The sequence below is a fragment of the Delphinapterus leucas genome, chromosome 6 (genome assembly GCF_059928025.1).
Source record: "Delphinapterus leucas isolate spDelLeu-1000000601 "Yukka" chromosome 6, BTC_Dleu_Yukka2, whole genome shotgun sequence".
NCBI lineage: Eukaryota > Metazoa > Chordata > Mammalia > Artiodactyla > Monodontidae > Delphinapterus > Delphinapterus leucas.
Window position 1 is genome coordinate 93,266,287 of NC_143134.1, and position 20,628 is coordinate 93,286,914.

The 20,628-nt window shown below is 39.4% G+C and overlaps 1 protein-coding gene across 5 annotated transcripts in view; it reads left to right on the forward strand.

The window, feature by feature from the left end:
* The window catches only part of STX17 (syntaxin 17), a 95,959-nt gene extending 76,578 nt beyond the window's left edge, over positions 1 to 19,381 (forward strand). For all 5 annotated transcript variants that reach the window (XM_089913465.1, XM_022600226.3, XM_022600228.3 and 2 more), the window contains 2 exons: positions 12,118 to 12,204; positions 12,953 to 19,381. In XM_089913465.1, coding sequence (XP_089769591.1) covers positions 12,118 to 12,204; positions 12,953 to 13,192 — 327 coding nt within the window. In that variant the 3' untranslated portion in view covers positions 13,193 to 19,381. The remainder of the gene's footprint in view (positions 1 to 12,117; positions 12,205 to 12,952) is intronic.
* The last annotated feature ends 1,247 nt before the right edge of the window (positions 19,382 to 20,628 follow it).

The following is a 20,628-nucleotide window of genomic DNA, read 5'->3' on the forward strand; positions in this document are numbered from 1 at the left end:
CTGATTACATTATGTAAGCAGCTCCTAGCCCCTAATCTGAGGAAGATTTGTGCAGGAAAACTTTGGGTATAGCCATGGCTGTAAACAAATGTCCTATTTATAATAGTCTGTGTAAGGACATGAGACAGAATGCTATTAGGCAAAAGCTCAAGGGGAACCCCTGATTACTGTTCCCAGGGTGAGTGAGTTCTCATGACCACATTGTCAAGCACTCAACAGAAACTCCATTTAGACACCATATGATTTGGGAACGTAACAAGACTGACCACATCCTCTCATTATCATCACATGGTCATGATAGTATCTAGGCTAATTAACCATGTATTTATGGAGTGCTTTCTATGTGCATAACACTGTGCCAAACTCAATGAAGAATAGAGAATAGTATAAAAAAAGAACCTATAGTTTAGTCAAGATAGTTACACAACATTGTGAATGTACTTAATGCCACTGAATTGTACACTTAAAAATTGTTAATTTTATATATATTTTTTACCACAATAAAAAAGTACTTGCAAAGCCATTGAGAGATCCACATGTGGTCCAATAAATGTTAATAAATTAATATCTACTAGGCACCCTGCTTTTTTCTTCAACCTTATTGCTCAAGTGTCCTCTTCTATTCCTGTAACTGTGGAACCAACCCTATTTCTAGTCAAGGGGAATTAGAAGAACTCTGGGCCATTCGCTCAACAGCACATCACCACTGCTACTAGTCCAGTTTTGTCTCTACCTTTTGTCTTATTCCTTATGGCTTTTATAATCAAGTTTTAGTCCCAATGCGTAAAAACTGGGTTGTAATAGATTAGATCAGATTCCTCCATTTATTACCAATGCGACCTTGAGGATGTTAACAACACTAGCTTTGTAAATTGGTGGGAAGACTCCATGAGATATTTTCTATTATTTCCCACTCCCTTTCCTACCACACTGACCCACTGCATTCTTTCTTTTGTCCCTCCCTTATTAGATTCCCTCTTTGCTTGGTATTCTGCTTTGCCACCACTAATACCTTTAGACATTTTAGAGCTATGGTTCCTATAGTCCCTTTTCTATTACTAAAATCTCCTAATGTCAACACCATACTTACCTACTCTGTTTATTGCCTACTGTAGGACAATATACTCTGCCTGTATATCATAGTGTTTGTTTCTGGGCTTTTCTCTGTATATGATTGCATGTTAATTAAGGCATATAGATTATGTATCTTTGGAGTTCAGAACCAAGATAGCTCACTTGGTTGGGATCTAAGACTAAAGCTGGCCTTGAAAGCTGGCTGGAATTTAGAGAGTGAAGAATAAAGGAGCATACCTGGAATTTTGGCATTAGCTTCTTAAACCTGTAGCTTTCCAAGCACACTGATTAAACTGTACAACTACCAGCAAGGGAAAAACAATTCTTCATTAGTTTTGACTTCAAATGCCTAAATTGCATTCTACTTGACAAATATTAATAAATCACATTTTTTCAGACTCTTAGGTGCTCCTATAACTACTTATTAAGATTCTGTTATTTTTTTCAGGCAGACAAGGAAACCTAATTCAGTGTTTCTTAAAATCCATAGACATATTCTTAGAGTATTTCGAGAATTGTTTTCCTTTAAAAAGGGAAAAGTCTGTACATTACTCTAGTTTAAGAAAGCTACAGTGTCCCTCATAAATGGTTTTAACTCATTGTTAAAGGGATGTTGAGAGCATATATGAGGTGCCAAATGTTAAAAAGGAAGTTTAATGGTTGTCAGATTTGGGAGGCCTAGGAGATGAAAGCAAACATAAGCAAATCAGAAGCAAAAAGGGACGGCTGGTAGATAGTGGTGTGTAGGCTTCTGAGCTGCCACTGTTGTTAGGACCTTGGTGTGCTGTACCAGGATAAAGTTATGTATGTATTGTTTGGCCCAGCATAAAGAGCCAAGGTCATAGTGGACAAGTGGTGACCAGATTCAGCTCTGAATGGAGTCTAGTTTGGCATTCTATGGACAGTGATAGACAACTCTGACACCAATTTGCTGCCTAGCTATAATTGTCTAACTATATCACTGAGTCCTCCTTACTCAAGGAATAGAATTTGAAGATATGGGCAAAATTTGAGATTCAAATCAAGCAAAATAGGGGAAGAAGAAAGTATAAAAAGAAAGAGGGCCAACTGTTTGTTGATCCCAGGAGAGGGGCTGGTCTGTGCTTTGCTTTACCTCCATGCCATTATTTAAGCAAGCTTCCTGATATCAGTAAATATGTCTTTACAGGTGTGGACTACTGTCCAGGGTGAGATAGGCTTTATCAAGTACTGGTGATTGCGGTGATGGGGAATATTACAGTTCAAATAATCAGTGATCTCAGGCTTCATTTTGTTTTGTGGTCCTTTCTCCAATTTTTCCAAAGGATTTTTGTGAAAAAAAATTTTTTTTAATTGGAGTATAATTGCTTTACAATGTTGTGCTAGTTTCTGCTGTACAATGAAGTGAATCAGCTATATGTATACCTATATTCCCTTCCTCTTGGACCTCCCTCCAACCCACCCTCACCCCCCCACCATCCCACACGTCTAGGTCGTCACAGAGCACCAAGCTGAGCTTCCTGTGCATTATAGCATGTTCCCATTAGCTATCTACTTTATGCATAGTAATGTATATATGTCAATCCTAATCTCCCAATTCGTCCCACCCTCTCTTTCCCCGCCTGTGTCCATGTGTCCATTCTCTGTGTCTGCATCTCTATTCCTGCCTTGCATATAGGTTCATCTGTATACCATTTTTCTAGCTTTCACATATATGCGTTAATATACGATATTTGTTTTTTTGGCTTACTTCACTCTGTATGACAGACTCTAGGTCCATTCACATCTCTACAAATGACCCAATTTCGTTCTTTTTTATGGCTGAGTAGTATTCCATTGTATATGTGTACCATATCTTCTTTATCCATTCATCTGTCATTGGACATTTAGGTTGTTTCCATGTTCTGGCTATTGTAAATAGTGCTACAATGAACACTGGGGCACATGTGTCCTTTTGAATTATGGTTCTCTTAGGTTGTATGCCCAGTAGTGGGATTGCTGGGTCATATGGTAGTTCTATTTTTAGTTTTTTAAGGAACCTCCATACTGTCCTCCATAGTGGCTGTATCAATTTACATTCCCACCAACAGTGCAAAAGGGTTTCCTTTTCTCCACACCCTCTCCAGCATTTATTGTTTGTAGATCTTTTGATGATGGCCATTCTGACTGCTGTGAGGTGATACTTCATTGTAGTTTTGATTTGAATTTCTCTAATAATTAGTGATGTTGAGCATCTGTATATCTTCTTTGGTGAAAAGTCCGTTTAGGTCTTCTGCCCATTTTTTAATTGGGTTGTTTGTTTTTTTGATATTGAGCTCCATGAGCTGTTTGTATATTTTGGAGATTAATCCTTTGTCAGTTGCTTCATTTGCAAATATTTTCTCCCATTCTGAGGGTTGTCTTTTTGTCTTGTTTATGGTTTCCTTTGCTGTGCAAAAGCTTTGAAGTTTCATTAGGTCCCATTTGTTTATTTTTGTTTTTATTTTCATTACTCTAAGAGGTGGGTCAAAAAAGATCTTGTTGTGGTTTTTGTCAGAGTGTTTCCTATGTTTTCTTCTAAGAGTTTTATAATGTCCAGTCTTATATTTAGGTCTTTAATCCATTTTGAGTTTATTTTTGTGTATGGTGTTAGGTAGTGTTCTAATTTCATTCTTTTACATGTATCTGTCCAGTTTTCCCAACACCACTTATGGAAGAGGCTGTCTTTTCTCCATTTTATGTTCTTGTCTCCTTTGTCATAAATTAGGTGCCCATATGTGTGTGGGTTTCTCTCTGGGCTTTCTATCCTGTTCCATTGACCTGTATTTCTGTTTTTGTGACAGTACCATACTGTCTTGATTATTGCTGCTTCATAGTATAGTTTGAAGTCAGGGAGCCTGAGTCCTCCAGCTCCGTTTTTCTTTCTCAAGATTGCTTTGGCTATTTGGCATTCTCAAGAATGACATTGGTAATTTGATAGGGATTGCATTGAGTATGTAGATTGCTTTGGGTAGTATAGTCATTTTCATGATATTGATTCTTCCAATACAAGAACATGGTATATTTCTTCATCTGTTTATGTCATCTTTGATTTCTTTCATCAGTGTTTTTTGTGTGTTTTTTTTGCGGTACACGGGCCTCTCACTGTTGTGGCCTCTCCCGTTGTGGAGCACAGGCCCTGGACGCGCAGGCTCAGCGGCCATGGCTCACGGGCCCAGCCGCTCCGCAGCATGTGGGATCTTTCTGGACCGGGGCACGAACCTGTGTCCCCTGCATCGGCAGGCAGACTCTCAACCACTGCGCCACCAGGGAAGCCCCTCATCAGTGTTTTATAGTTTTCTGAGTACAGGTCTTTTGCCTCCTTAGGTAGGTTTGTTCCTAGGTATTTTATTTTTTTATTGCAATGGTAAATTGGATTATTTCCTTAATTTCTCTTTCTGATTTTTCATTGTTGGTGTATAGGAATGCAAGAGATTTCTGTGCATTAATTTTGTATCCTGCAACCTTACCAAATTCATTGATTAGTTCTGGTAGTTTTCTGGTGGCATCTTTAGGATTTTCTATGTATAGTATCATGTCATCTGCAAACAGTGACAGTTTTACTTCTTCTTTTCCAATTGGTATTCCTTTTATTTCTTTTTCTTCTCTGAGTGCCTTGGCTAGGACTTCGAAAACTATGTTGAATAAGTGTGGCGAGAGTGACATCCTTGTCTTGTTCCTGAGCTTAGTGGAAATGCTTTCAGTTTTTCACGATTGAGAATGGTGTTTGCTGTGTGTTTGTCATACATGGCCTATATTATGTTGAGGTAGGTTACCTCTATGCCCATTTTTGGAGAGTTTTTAACATAAATCAGTGTTGAGTTTTGTCAAAAGCTTTTTCTGCATCTATTGAGATGATCACATGTTTCTTTTTCCTTAATTTGTTAATATGGTGTATCACATTAATTGATTTGCATATATTGAAAAATCCTTGCATTCCTGGGATAAACCCCACTTGATCATGGTGTATGATTCTTTTAATGTGTTGTTGGATTCTGTTTGCTAGTATTTTGTTGAGGATTTTTGCATCTGTGTTCATCAGTGATAGTGGTCTGTAATTTTCTTTTTCGGGGATATCTTTGTCTGGTTTTGGTATCAGGGTGATGGTGGCCTCATAGAACGAGTTTGGGAGTGTTCCTCCCTCTGCAATTTTTTGGAAGAGTTTGAGAAGGATGGGTGTTAGCTCTTCTCTAAATGTTTGATAGAATTCACCTGTGAAGCCATCTGGTCCTGGGCTTTGTTTGTTGGAAGATTTAATAACAGTTTCAATTTCATTACTTGTGATTGGTCTGTTTATATTTTCTAATTCTTCCTGGTTCAGTGTTAGAAAATTGTACCTTTTCAAGAATTTGTCCATTTCTTCAAGGTTGTCCATTTTTATTGGCATATAGTTGTTTGTAGTAGTCTCTTATAATCCTTTGTATTTCTGCATTGTCTGTGATTTCTCCTTTTTCATTTATAATTTTATTGATTTGCGTCCTCTCCCTTTTTTTCTTGCTGAGTCTGGCTAAAGGTTTATCAATTTTGTTGATCTTCTCGAAGAACCAACTTTTAGTTTTATTGATCTTTGCTGTTGTTCTCTTTGTTTCTGTTTCATTTATTTCTGCTCTGACCTTTATGATTTCTTTCCTTCTACTGACTTTGGGTTTTCTTTGTTCTTTTTTCTCTAGTTGCTTTAGGTGTAAGTTTAGATTGTTTATTTGAGATTTTTCTTGTTTCTTGAGGTGAGATTGAATTGCTGTAAACTTCCTTCTTAGAACTGCTTTTGTTGAGTCCCGTAGGTTTTGGGTCGTTGTGTTTTCATTGTCATTTGTTTCTATGTATTTTTTTTATTTCCTCTTTGATTTCTTCAGTGATCTCTTGGTTATTCAGTAGTGCACTGTTTAGCCTCCATGTATTTGTGGAGTTTTTTTCCTGTAACTAATTTTTCCTGTAACTAATTTCTAATCCATAGTATTGTGGTCAGAAAAGATGCTTGGTACGATTTCAGTTTTCTTAAATTTTCCAAGGCTTGATTTGTGGCCCAAGATGTGGTCTGTCCTGGAGAATGTTCCGTGTGCACTTGAGAAGAAAGTGTATTCTGCCACTTTCAGGTGGAATGCCCTATAAATATCAATTAAATCTATCTGGTCTATTGTGTCATTTAAAGCTTGTGTTTCCTTATTTATTTTCTGTCTGGATGATCTGTCCATTGGTGTAAGTGGGGTGTTGAATTCCCCCTCTCTTATTGTGTTACTGTGAATTTCCCCTTTTATGGTTGTTAGCGTTTGCCTCATGTATTGAGGTAGGTGCTCCTGTGTTGGGTGCATAAATATTTATAATTGTTATATCTTCTTCTTGGATTGATCCCTCGATCATTATGTATTGTCCTTCCTTATCTCTTGTAACAGTCTTTATTTTAAAGTCTATTTTATCTGATACAAGTATCACTCCTCCTGCTTTCCTTTGATTTCCATTTGCATAGAATATCTTTTTCCAACCCTTCACTTTCAGTCTGTATGTGTCCCTAGGTCTGAAGCGGGTCTCTTGTAGACAGCATATATATGGGTCTTGTTTTTGTATCCATTCAGCCAGTCTGTGTCTTTTGGTTGGAGCATTTAGTCCATTTACATTCAAGGTTATTATTGAATGTATGTTCCTATTACCACTTTCTTAATTGTTTTGGGGTTATTTTTGTGGGTCTTTTTCTTCTCTTGTGTTTCCTGCCTAGAGAAGTTCCTTTAGCATTTGTAAAGCTGGGTTCGTGGTGCTGAATTCACTTAGCTTTTGCTTCTCTGTAAAGCTTTTGATTTCTCCATTAAATCTGAATGAGATCCTTGCTGGGTAGAGTAATCTTGGTTGTACGTTTTTCTCTTTCATCACTTTAAGAATATCCTGCCACTCCCTTCTGGCCTGCAGAAAAATCAGCTGGTAACCTTAGGGGGATTCCTTTGTATGTTATTTTTTGCTTTTCCCTTGCTGCTTTTAATATTTTTTCTTTGAATTTAATCTTTGTTTGTTTGTTTAATATGTGTCTTGGTGTGTTTCTCCTTGGATTTATCTTGTATGGGACTCTCTGTGCTTCCTGGACTTGGGTGACTATTTCCTTTCCCATGTTAGGGAAATTTTCCACTATAATCTCTTTGAATATTTTCTCAGACCCTTTCTTTTTCTCTTCTTCTTCTGGCTCCCCTATAATTCAAATGTTGGTGTGTTTAGTGCTGTCCCAGAGGTCTCTGAGATTGTCTTCAATTCTTTTCATTCTTTTTTCTTTATTCTTCTCCTCAGCAGTTATTTCTACCATTCTGTCTGCCAGCTCACTTATTCGTTCTTCTGCCTCAGTTATTCTGTTATTGATTCCTTCTAGTGTATTTTTCATTTCAGTTATTTTGTTGTTAATCTCTGATGGTTTGTTCTTTAGTTCTTCTAGATCTTTGTTCTTCTAGATCTTTGTTAAACATTTCTTGTATTTTCTCGATCCATGCCTCCATTCTATTTCAGAGATTCTGGATCATCTTTACTATCATTACTCTATCTCATCTTCACTATCATTACTCTATCATTACTCTGAATTCTTTTTCAGGTAGGTTGCCTATTTCCTCTTCATTTATTTGGTCTTGTAGGTTTTTACCTTGTTCCTTCATCTGTGCCATATATTTTGTCATCCCTTTTTTTTTTTTTTTTGGACGGGTGGGATTGTGTTCCTGTCTTACTGGTTGTTTGGCCTGAGGCTTCCAGCACTGGAGTTTGTAGGCTGTTGGGTAGAGCTGGGTCTTGGTGCCAAGATGAGGACCTCCAGGATACCTCACTCTGTTGAATATTCCCTGGGGTCTGAGGTTCTCTGTTAGTTGAGTGGTTCAGACTCAGCGCTCCCACCGCAGGAGCTCAGGCCTGACCCCTGGCTTGTGAACCTAGATCCCACAAGCCGTGCAGGATGGCACAAAAAAAGGAGCAGAACAGTAAGAAAGAGTAAAAAATAAAATAAATTAGAAAACTAACAGATATGTTAGAAAAAAATTAAAATATAGATGAGGGTGTTCCCTGGTGGTGCAGTGGTTAGGAATCTACCCGCCAGTGCAGGGGACACAGGTTCAAGCCCTGGCCCGGGAAGATCCCACATGCCACGGAGCAACTAAGCCCATGTGCCACAACTACTGAGCCTGTGCTCTAAAGCCTACGAGGCACAACTGCTGAGCCCATGCACCACAACTACTGAAGCCAGTGTGCCTAGAGCCCCTGCTCCACAACAAGAAAAGCCACTACAGTGAGAACCACGCGCACTGCAACGAAGAGTAGCCCCTGCTCGCCACAGCTAGAGAAAGCCCACGTGCAGCAACAAAGACCCAATGCAGCCAAAAATAATAAAATAAATAAATTTATCAAAAATATATATATAGATGAAACAACAACCAGAATGTAAAACAACCACAATAGCAAAAAAGCGGAGGAAAAAAAAAAAGCCAGAAAAGGCCTTGGCTGTGGGGCATGGGGCTTAGGCAGGGGCAGGGTTTAGGTGATGGGCGGGACCTATGTTTAGGGCCCACAGGGCTGGAAAAGGAGGGGCCCAGGAGTGCCTCTGGCTTTGGAGGGCAGAGGACCAGGTCCAGGACCCCAGCAGGATCCCTGGGCCCGAGCGGGTCGGGGATATGCTAGGCGTGTTCCCCCATCCTCCGATCCCAGAGCTTCCCTCCCTGTTAGCCTCTCTTCTTCCCCCCCACTCCTATGCCCCTAGGACCCATGTGGCCAGAGGGTGGCCCCAGAAGGCAGGGAACCAGATGTGGAAGTTCAACAGGCTTCCCAGGGCCGAGTGGGCAGGGGAAATACCTGCAGCACTTCCCCTGATCCTCTGGTCCCAGAGGGTTCCCTGTCCACTGTCCACCTCTCCTCCTCTTCTCCCCACTCCATCCCTCCCACACCCCTAGCACCCATGCGGCCGGAGGGGGCACCAGAGGGCAGAGGACCAGGCTCAGGAGCCCAGCAGGCTTCCCGGGGCCCAAGTGAGCAGGGGAAACGCCCACCGCGCCTCCCCTGGTCTTCCGAGCCCCTGAGGGTTCCTCCAGGCATGGGAACCCCTCCCCTCACCCAGCCACCCCTCATGGGCACCGGTCCTGTCCAGCCTCCACTTCTCCTGCCCCCTCACTCCCCCCCCACATCCTACCCAGTCACTTGGGGGTTCCTCCTCCCATCTCCTTGGGCTTCAAGGTCCCCCACCAGCGTCCGGCAGGTGGTGCCCTAGTTGTGGGAAGATGCGAACTCTGCGTCCTCCCGTGCTGCCATCTTGACTCCATGCCCTTGGAAAAAAATATTAAAAACTTTTTAAAATTTCACTTTATTGAAAAAAGGTCATAGAGCTTCAGTATCCAACCTTTTTAGAAAAAATCATTAAAAATATTTTTTCTCCTGAGGTCTTGAAATCACTCTTGGAGTATAGAAATGGCAATAATCCTGGCAGCCTGTACCATCGTGGCAGAATTATTTTGGGGCTGAGAGAAAGGAGACATGTTGCCTTTTCCCTCTACTCCTCAACTAGTCAAGATATGATGGTTGATATTTTATACCTGTGATTGATCTGCTAGCATAAACTTTCCAGCAAGAACTGAAAATGTTGGGGGTGTCCCAAATAGAAATAACGACAGAAATCAAGACAAGCTGAATGTTACAAGCACTGGCACTCGATGCCTCTGTGGGTTGGAAAAAGAAAGCCAACATAAAAGAAGTTTTATTGTCTGAGGAAAATACAAATTGAATGAATGAATGAGTGAATGCTAGGAGAGATTCAATGTTGTAGTGCCCCAGAAATTTTCAAGCATCACAGGAAAAAGTTTGATATATTTTTTGATAGAAAAGATGGGAGTTAAGCTTTCTTGGGAAGACAATGACTTTTCAAATTTTTACCCTCATACTCTACAGACACTGTCTCATTTTATCCTCAGTTCAGCTGTGTGAGGTGTAAGGATCATTATCCTCAGTTGGCAGATGAGAATACTGACACCTAGAGAGCTTGAGTAATTTGTCCAAGGGTGCACAGTGATAGTGCTGGGATTTGAACACAGGACACCTGACCAAAGATTGTGCCCTTAATCCTATGGTGTATAGATACTAGTGGTTTTTAAAGTATGAGAATCATGGAGTTGCACCATCAGCGTCACCTGGGAACTCATTAGAAATGCAAATTCTCAGGCCTTATCCCAAGCCTGCTAAATCAAACTCTGGGGATGGGGCCCAGCAACCTGTGTTTTGAGAAGTCCTCCAGGTGATTCTGGTGCACACTCATGCATGAGAACCACTGTTGTATTTGCTCTGACAGAGATGTTGGAAGGAAAACTGATAAAGAACTTTTTTAGGGATTGTGTTAGAGATGTCAAGATAGTAGTGGAGAATACGGGAATGAAGGGATACCATGTAAAGCTCCAGTAGTGAAAAGGATATGAGAAGGGAAAGAATGTCATTGATACTGGTAGGAAGCAACTGTGGAGAAAAATTAGATGTGTTGTTTGGGTTTCATGTTCTCAAATGAAATGATTGGAATTAGAACAGTGTGTTAGTTATAATTGCTTCAGTATAAATGAAGAGGTCAGTTACATAAGGGCAATCAAATACTTCAGGATTAAAGTTGAATTATTTCACAGTCATTGTAGAAGTTGAAATTTAACTGGGATCAAAGAGGGATTCTCTTCTTTTTTCTGTGAATTAAAAAAAACAAAAACTAAATAGTGTATATGTTGATGTGATCGTGGTTACGTGGGTTTATACATTTGTCAGAACTAATCAAAGTATATGCCCTAAAAATTGGCCGCGTGTTATCATATGTAAATTCCGTATGAATAAGTTGATTTAAAAATGGGAGTGTGGGACTTCCCTGTGGCACAGTGGTTAAGAATCCACCTGCCAATGCAGGGGACACAGGTTCGAGCCCTGGTCCAGGAAGATCCCACGTGCCACGGAGCAACTAAGCCCGTGCACCACAGCTACTGAGCCTGTGCTCTAGAGCCCGTGAGCCACAACTACTGAGCCCGTGTGCCACAACTACTGAAGCCCGTGTGCCTAGAGCCCATGCTCCACAACAAGAAAAGCCACTGCGATGAGAAGCCCTTGCACCGCAACGAAGAGTAGCCCCCCGTCACCGCAACTGGAGAAAGCCCGCGCACAGCAGCAAAGACCCAAAACAGCCAAAAATAAATAAATAAAATTTTAAAAATTTTTTAATAAATAAAAAATAAATAAAAGTGTGTTCCTGTGTCAAGTAGTGAGTTCCTGTCACTGGAGGTGTTTGAGCAGAGATTCAGTAGCCACTTGTCAGAAGTGTAGTGAGGCTTCACACAGCTGAGGGGAAAATTGCACTCAATGACCTAAACATTCCTTCTACCCAGAGATTCCATGAGTTTCTGTTGTGTCAGCACAGGTGTTGCCTTTTTATGTAGAATGCTTTATTAATATGTTGGATCTGAAACATTTTAACTTGTCACGATTTTAAAATGTACTAAAGTGTACAGGTGTAAAACATGGGCCAAAAATAAAACATGGGACAGTAAATTCATTTACTACTCCCTAGTGCATATCACAGGTGGAACAATTTCATGGCAGATCAAGCCATATTATATTCTTATTCCTAAAATATAATAATTTGTGTTTATTGGATCAAGGGCATTTAACTCCTAGGGAAGTTTGCCTGTTTTAAACTGAATCTTCAAAGAAGGTAAGTTAGAAAAGGCTTTTTGGTTTGATTTTGTTTTTGTTTTTTTCTGTAAAACCCAACATGACACGTAAATGCTTATTTAGATATTTTTCCTCCTGGAAAGTAGATTCATTTGGAGAATAATATGTTTGTATGTTTGATTGAATTTTAGTGTGAGATGCTTTTTCCTATAAAGGTGCCACCCTCATCTAATAATTAAGTTACCCTCCTTTTTTCATGAGTGAATTTTACTTTCGACATCGTTTATCAGATGCTATTAAGACTGCAAGGCTGTAGTACCCAGGGCTCTGATTACAGGAATTAAAATAGTGTGTATTGGCTGACTGCTGCTGCCCAGCAGGGACGCTCACTCATAATTCCTTTGCATCTAGTCTCAGCAGGAGAAGATTGACAGCGTTGAAGACCATGTCAACAGTGCTGCTGTGAACGTTGAAGAGGGAACCAAAAACTTGGGGAAGGTAAGATTCTGCTCCTGCTGACAAATCAATGGTACTCTGGCTCTCAGGAATCCCTAGTATTAACCCAATTGATTTGCTCTCTTTAATGTTGAGGGAACCAGCAATTAAGAAAATAAGGAAGAAATGACACATAGGTAGTGTGAGAAATCAATGGCTCTTGTAATATTCTGCTCTAAGATTCATTCTGTTGGGAGAGAAATTTTTTCAAAGAGAATAAACTGAAGCCCTACTTTAAGGCATTTGGTGTTACAAGGGGATATTTGCAGGAGTTCAGGGAGAGGCATAGAGAGGGTTCCCAGAATCCAATAGGGGCAAAATTGTAAGGACATGACAGCACACATGGAGTGGGTCCATTTGTTTCCCATAGAATGTTGCTTTTAACCCCAGGTATTCACACGAAATAATCTCTGCAATTTAAAAGCTTTGGGAGTATCTGTGGCTGCTGAAACTGTTTAAATAAGCCAGCTAGATAGTTAGTGGATTGATTGTTTTGCAAGTAAAATCAATTTATAGCAGTCTACTCTTTGTAGCTCATTTCTCTTAAGTTCTGAGATCTGGATCAATTGTAGTACCTGTGGAATATTTTCTCCCCTCCCCTGACCCCAGAATGATCTCTAAGGTTAATTATGTACCACGAGTTAAAGAGGCATTGCCAGGAGTAATGAGAGGAAAATGCACATCACCACAGGGAGATATTCTCAACTCAATTTCTAAATTGAATTTTTTTTTTTTTTTTTTTTTTTTACAGGCTGCAAAATACAAGCTGGCAGCTCTGCCTGTGGCAGGTGCACTCATCGGAGGAGTGGTGGGGGGTCCGATTGGCCTCCTTGCAGGCTTCAAAGTGGCAGGAATTGCAGCTGCACTTGGTGGTGGGGTGTTGGGCTTCACAGGTGGAAAATTGTTACAAAGAAAGAAACAGAAAATGATGGAGAAGCTCACTTCCAGCTGTCCAAATCTTCCCAGCCAAACTGACAAAAAATGCAGTTAAAAACCAAACTTCAGTATTACTGGCGCCAACATGTCTATCCTTTGCTGCTGTTGGACACTCAGTCAGCTTTTGGAACATGATTATATCAAAATAGTGGCTACAGATGCTCAAGTGGGATTGAACTGTGATAAGTGGATATATTTTGTTGTTTACTGGGGTGTTAATGGGGATGTTAGAGATTGAGGAGCCTGGACTGAGGTTGTACAGTGTTTGTCAGGTAAAGTTTAAGGACTGCCAGGGAGCAGATTTTTTACCTGGAAATGTGAAAACCCAACCATAACTTTGATAAGGATTTGTGATGTGTGAACATGTTGGGTTATGGAAGGATAGTTTTCAGAACAGTTTCTTCCATAACCCTGACTTGGAGACTCCAAGGCTAAGTATATTGTAAATATGCTTCTTTATCTCCTAAATATAGTTTTTTTAGGCATTTTAGCCGAGAAAAGAATAGAAGTTCAGCAGCTTTTCGTACCAAATAGGGAAATCAGGACCTAGCAAGGTGCATGAGTAAACTGCATAACGGAGTCCGTTTGGTGAGCCCTATTGCAATTTGGTCTAACAATATTTTCAAGTGAAGGAAACAAATAGTGTAAGAAAGTGGAAAGAGAGGCCCAACTTCTCTTTCATATATCTTAATTTATGACCCTGGCTTCTGCTCTGAACTCTTTTTTCTGCCTCTCTGTAAATAAAGAACACAGAGTCTCAAGTGGTAGACTTACAAAGCCAGTCACTAAGCTTGCTCTGTCAGCCTGTCTCTTAACACCTCAAATATCTAGTCCCCTCTGCCTTCCCTCCCTTGTAATTTTGAAAAGCTCTTTGACTTATGGGGTGAATTCTACCCATGTGTAATGCAGACTTCTCTCATAATCTGTTTTGGTTTTTTTTTTTAACATCTTTATTAGAGTATAATTGCTTTACAATGATGTGTCAGTTTCTGCTTTATAACAAATGTTTGGGTTTTTTTGTTGTTGTTTTTTGTTGTTTTTTTTTTTGGTATTGGCTGCCATCTTTGTTCATCCTCTACTGTAACCTCTAGGTAAAAGAGAAAGTGAGAGAAAGAGGAGGTGTCGATTTCCAAATACTTCCACCGCTGTTAGACTTTGAGCTAAAAAAATAAGCACGGGGGGAACACCAGATCATTTCTTGGGGCATCCTACAATTTCAGGGGGCTCATGTACTTGCCGTGCAGGGAGTGTTTGACCCTAAGTCTCTTAAGCTGGCACTTGGAGGAGCTAAGAACTAGCTTTCTACCTCACTTCTGTTGCTACCATCCTTTTCCCCAGGCTTTGCTATCTCCTGTGATTCCTTCACTTTGCACAGCTGCTGTTTCTTCCCAAGAATGGCATTCATGCTCGCCTTTTCTCACATTCAAGGTTGATGATGGACAAAGCCTGATGCCAAAACTCAGTCCTGGTGGATGATTTGTGGTGCTAATCTCAACACTTGACATTGACAGCAAGCATGGCTCAGCCCAACCCACTGTCTATCTCAAATAGCAGAAAAGTTTTAAATTTAGGAAAAAAGAACTTAAGATTATATAGGCAGCCTCATCCTGTACCCTCAACTGATTTGAAATAGGAAGGAACCACCTTTTGCCTTATTCTTTATTTTCTGAGGACAGAGGAAAGGGCACCTACACCACAGAAGATGTGAACTCTCTGCTCAGGAGCCAAATGGATTCATCGAGTAGTTGAATGGTTTATCACTTCTCTCTTGCTGAGTTTACTCTTAATAACTTTTATTGATTGCTACCTTTTACTTCTGTATCTAATCTAAAGAGACCTTTCTCTTTCATACTTTTTGCTTCTCACCAGTGAATTCCAATGAGGCAACCCACCATTTCTCATTGTTCTTAAATAACTGGAAAACATCAAGTATTGCTACCTGCTGACTCATATCTTAAATATAATACCAAGAAGGCAAGTACTTTGAGTAAGTGTCAGATTCTGATCCAGTATTTGATATGTGATCTTTATCCCAACCTGTAAGGTTGGGATAAATACTTTTGGACTCCTTCTTTCTATATTTTCTGATCCTTGCTGTCCCTTTAACACAGGGCGTTCAAACCAGAATGAGGATCGGAATTGCCCAGGGTGCTAATTTAAAACAAAATTCCTAAACTTCAGTCCCATGGGTTCTAATAATAGCCAATCTGGCCTGGTCAGCTAAAATTATAAATTTAAGATACAGTTATATCAAGATTCAGCTGTATTGTTGAATTCTGTAATTTCTAATATTCTACCCTTCAGCCAACCTAAAATTCTTATTCTGCCAACCTAAAGTTGACTAGCTCACCATCTTAACAGCAGTAGGGACTCATTATACTGTCAGGCTGGTTTTACCTCAAGACGTGAAGGAGAAAAGAGGCCTGTTATTGACCCTCACAGTTTGTTTTGGGAGCTCTCCTTTTTACTGAGCCAGTGTGGGACATCACTGTGGTATATGCTCATATAGGCCTTTGATTTTTACTACTCATCAGGATTTGAATATTACTCTAACAGTCTTCATGCTTAGGCAAGTTACAATCCTTTTAAAAAGTTTTATAATTTAAAATTATTTAGAAATTGTATCTAATTTCCCCATAATAGAACCTAATAGCCAACTTTTTGTAGAAATTCTAGATGTGCTTAAACAACTGTAAATGATATACCTATAAACTATAAAGTGTTTAGAAGTATAAATTAGTCAATATAACACAGAAACCAATCTTAAAATAGAATTTAATGCCCTACAGTATCAGATTAAATTTATCTTCTCTATGATTCATGTCTTATTTTTATTGCAACAAGTCAGAAGATAAGGAACACTTTAAGTTCTTAAAATTTACAGGGTCTCATTTGGATAAAGGCAGCATTCCTAAAGCCTTTTTAATATAATAATCTGAGAATTTCTCTGTAGAGCAGAGACTTTGAAACTTTTTGGTTGTAATCCACAGTAAAAACTGCATTTATATCAAAACTCAGCATGTGCATTATGGAACAATACTTGCCATTATGTATAGTGTACTCTGATGTTTTTTATTGTTTCAGTTTTTTAAATATTCTAGTTGTAACCTACTAAATTGATTTCATAATCTACCAAAGGGTTTTTTGACCCTTAGTTTGAAAAAAAAAAAAAAAAAAAAACCCTTATAGAGGAACTGATATTTATGGAGTATTTTCTGTTTGCCAGGCACTTCACTAGGCATTTTACAGGTAAGGAAACTGGGCCTCAGAGAAGCTAAATAATTTGCAGAGGGTTATTCAACTACAAAAGGGTGAAGCCAGGATGTAAACTAGGTCTGTTGAGCTACAAAAACTTCTGTTACTCTCATACTTGTTGCTTCTGTATATTAAAATTGAGACGGGCTATTCACTCTGCTTCACCCAAACACCCATATATTCTGTAAGGCAGGCTTGCTTTGAAATTACACATGCCATTCATTTGCACTTTTCTTAAAATCTTCTGTTTCCTCACCAAATGGCCAGCAGCCTCGAAGTTTTTAATGGTGGCCAACGCAGAAGTACGTAGTGCTGAATTTGGTCCTTAGACTATAAAATTAATAGTGTTTCCATCCCATCCTACAGATTTCCTTATATTTGTGAGTCATAGCCATCACTTAAGCAGTGCTTTTTATATTGAATTTTAAAATAAACTTTAATATTTTTTTTTTTTTTTTTTTTTGCGGTACGTGGGCCTCTCACCGTTGTGGCCTCTCCCATTGCGGAGCACAGGCTCCAGACGCGCAGGCTCAGCGGCCATGGCTCACGGGCCCAGCCGCTCCGCGGCATGTGGGATCTTCCCGGACCGGGGCACGAACCCATGTCCCCTGCATTGGCAGGCGGACTCTCAACCACTGTGCCACCGGGGAAGCCCCATAAACTTTAATATTTTTTAAAACAATCATAACTCATAGAATCAAGTGATTATCCTTTAAAACGGTACCCTTGGGAGGCCATGCACTTACTGTAGTGATGCTAGTATTACTTAGAATATTTTTGAAACTCTTCTTTTGGAATTGCCTCTAAAGACATTTTACAAATCACATAAAAAAAGCCATCTCAGTGTTTATCAGTCACAGACTATGCTCCCTTGTCCTTATGACCTCTTCTCTCTTCCTTCCTCAGTTTTGCTTTCCTTCTGCTGATTTAGCTCTCCTACCCACCTAAGCTGGAGCCAATAACCTAAGAAGCCCCAGAAAAGGGGTGTGCTGGCCAGAGTTCCTGGAGCAAGAACTTTCAGGTTATACTGAAGCCGAGTGCTGTATAGGGAGAGTTCTGTGAATCCAAAAACCTTCCTCTGTGGGCTGCCTGCCTGCCCGTAAGTGCCCTAAAGTCGTTTGCACAGGAGTAAGGACTGAATACTGGCGTTCTCTATCAATCATAAGAAGCTGTACATGAAATGTACAACATTTTTCTCCAGTGAAAGTCACAGAAGCCAAACCAAGCCATTCTTTGTGTTAACTTAAAAACAGAGAAGTCATTTTCAGGGTCCCCCTTGCCCTTCGTTGCTGCCACATGAAATCTTTGGGAGGAGGGATGAAGAAAAGCATGGGGAAATGGTTCTCCTGTGAAATGGGACATTTTCTTCTCATAATAAAGTATAACATGGCGGTGGCTATCAGGTACTTATGAGTGCTAGAAACTCTTTTTAAGTAGTCAGAGGCCTAATAAAAAGTAGGGAGGCTTCCCCCTAGCCTAAATTAATGTGAACAGTTCAGGTTCTGTTTGTGTTTTTATTAACATTTCATGTTGTTTCTAACAAGATGTTCTCAACTATTTATATTCATTAATTTGACACCATTTTACAGAGACACTTCTTGGGTATTGTAAACAATCAATGGTAAAAGATCCACATATAGTCCATATTACTGCCCTCAAAGGAATTATTTATTGTGAGAGACAAGAAAAACGTCTGTGCAATATTAACAAAAGAAATAAATTCATATAGAAATGTAAAAGGTGTCAAAGGCAAATGATTTGCCCAAGATTAAAGCTAGTTAGCACAAAAGCTAGAATTATAGCCATGGTCTAAGAAAAAAAAATCCACAAAGTAATTTAACTGAGTTTGTTACACCATATCAGGTTGCCCGCTGAAGCCTGTGGTCTTTCAGACCAGCTTTAACATTCCAAATCAGTCAACAGCTATAGTGGAAAGAGAATTGGATGGGGAATCAGGAGATCAGAGTTTTGGCTTTGTCACTTTTACTCAAGCGTGGCTCCTTTCTCCCATTCTAGCCAGGGATTCTCCATTCTTTATATCTAGCCTCTTACTGGGTCTTGTTAATTGTTTGAATATTAGTTGCGTTCATTTCTTAAATATATTCATAACCATCACTCTAGTAAAAGACTTTTTTACCTCACATCCCCTACCTCATCTTCCCCAACTTTAGGCCATTCCTCACATCATTGCCACAAGAACTGTCTTTCATTTTTCTGCTGAAATATTTTCAGCAGATCCTGTTGAATACCTGATAAAGTTCAGCCTTCCGTATACTGGCATATTCACTGGCCTCTTCATATTCACTACTCAACCATCTGACAATGCCACTGAAAATCAGACATTCCATAAGAATGATTTTAAGCTTTTTCTATGGTGAAGGTACAAATAATAAACTATGTTTACGTTTTTTTCCAGACTAAAGCAATTTCTGTAATACTACATTTTACAAAACTAGTCAACTGAGTTTTGTTTAAGCTCTTGAACAAGTCTAGAAGTTGTTTCCTAAGGAGAAGAAATCTTGTCCCCTCAGAGGAAATTATATTCAATTTCTTAACCTCCAAAACAATGTCAGTCTTGTCACCTGTACATTGGATAGCCAAAGCATGAAGATTTTAATTTAGCAGCATAGATACTCCAGGCTTGAATGGACCATTGTCCAGCTCCTGTGAGAAACTTGACTAATAAATATTTGAGGAAATTACTCGAGTACATACATACATGTTATCCATACATTCCTCAAGTACTTGAGATTGTCTTTTATTAAGGTTAATCACTAAAAAATATGTTTACCAAGGTTTCTTTAACCCCCTAAAGATGTTTTCCATTTTATTGTTAAAACCCTTGGTGTTAGCAAGGTTCAGCACAAAAAAAAGGCCCTATGGTGAGAATTTCTACAAATTATGTAAAGCTTACTGAATTCGCTTTTTATGTTGCTGAGTGGTGCTTATATGAGGAAACATGCAATAAATTCATTCAACAAACGTTTAACTGAATGCCTGTTGTATGTTGAGTGTCAGTGCCATACGCAGAAAAATATTAGACCTGTAGGATCTACCCATGTAAACCATTCAGGCTAATGAATTCAGATACTCAAAGCAAGTAAATCACAGTAAAACATGGTAAGTACCCTAAAAGAAGAGCAAAGTAATATGAGGACACAGAGAATGGAGTGACTCTTTCTGCCTGGAAAAGACGGGAAGGCTTTGTGGAACAGGTGGTATTTGAACAGTACTCTATAAAGAAGAATCTGCCTGACTGAAGACCAGGTTTGTGAGCTTTCAAGTGCTAGAGGAATTGCTCGTACAAAGGGTTCAAAACATGAACGAATATTCATGTTTTAGTGTGCTTAGAGAAAACAAAGGAATGGGAGTGATGAAGCTGGTTAGATGAAAATACAGGCTATGGTAGTTTTCATACGTGTATGTGTATATTTAATATGTATATATTTTTGTATGTAATAATTCTTTGTTTAAAGGGATTAATGTATTGCTTTGTGTCAAATAAGTCTGTTATAAGCCTCTGAGTTCTTCCTTTTGCCTTCGTTGCCAGGGAAGTTAGTAATAAACCTCACATTTGCCTGGACTCTTGGTATATTTGGCATATTTGCTTTTCTTTCCCACATGTAAGAAATGATTTGTGCTTTCTTGCCTCTGCTGTAAGATCCCCTGCTTGACATTGAATGCCTGCTTTCTTCCTATCCTGTTATTCATTCCATAAATATTTATTGAAAACCCACTGAGAAAATAGTCATGAAATTTACTTTTGCCTTTTAGTGTCCAAGACCTTCATGGTCCAGTTTTCCATCTCTCTATGAATATTTCTTGACAACTGCAATTCAGTGGCTTCCATTTTCACTTGGGGCTAATTCTGCAATGTCTTACAACTTCACAGGTATAAAATTCTTTCATTTGTGCTAGTGTGATCTCCATAACTAGAATGTAAGCTTCTTGCAGGGCAGGGGCCTATCATCTGCTGCTGAGCGTATCTGATAACACTAAGTACAGTGAAGAGAAGGGGAAAAGAAGCTGCACCCGTTAGTGACTCCCTGATGGTGAGTGAGACGGTCATGGCACGCGTGTTCTGCTGTTTTCAGGGATACGTACTGAAATGTTAAAAAGTTTTCTAAGACGTATCAAACCTTTGCTCAGTCCTCACTTTTGTATATTAACATAGGAATGAATGAAGCAAAAGAAGAAATCTGGATAACATCTCTAAGACTTGGAAGTCATGAACTG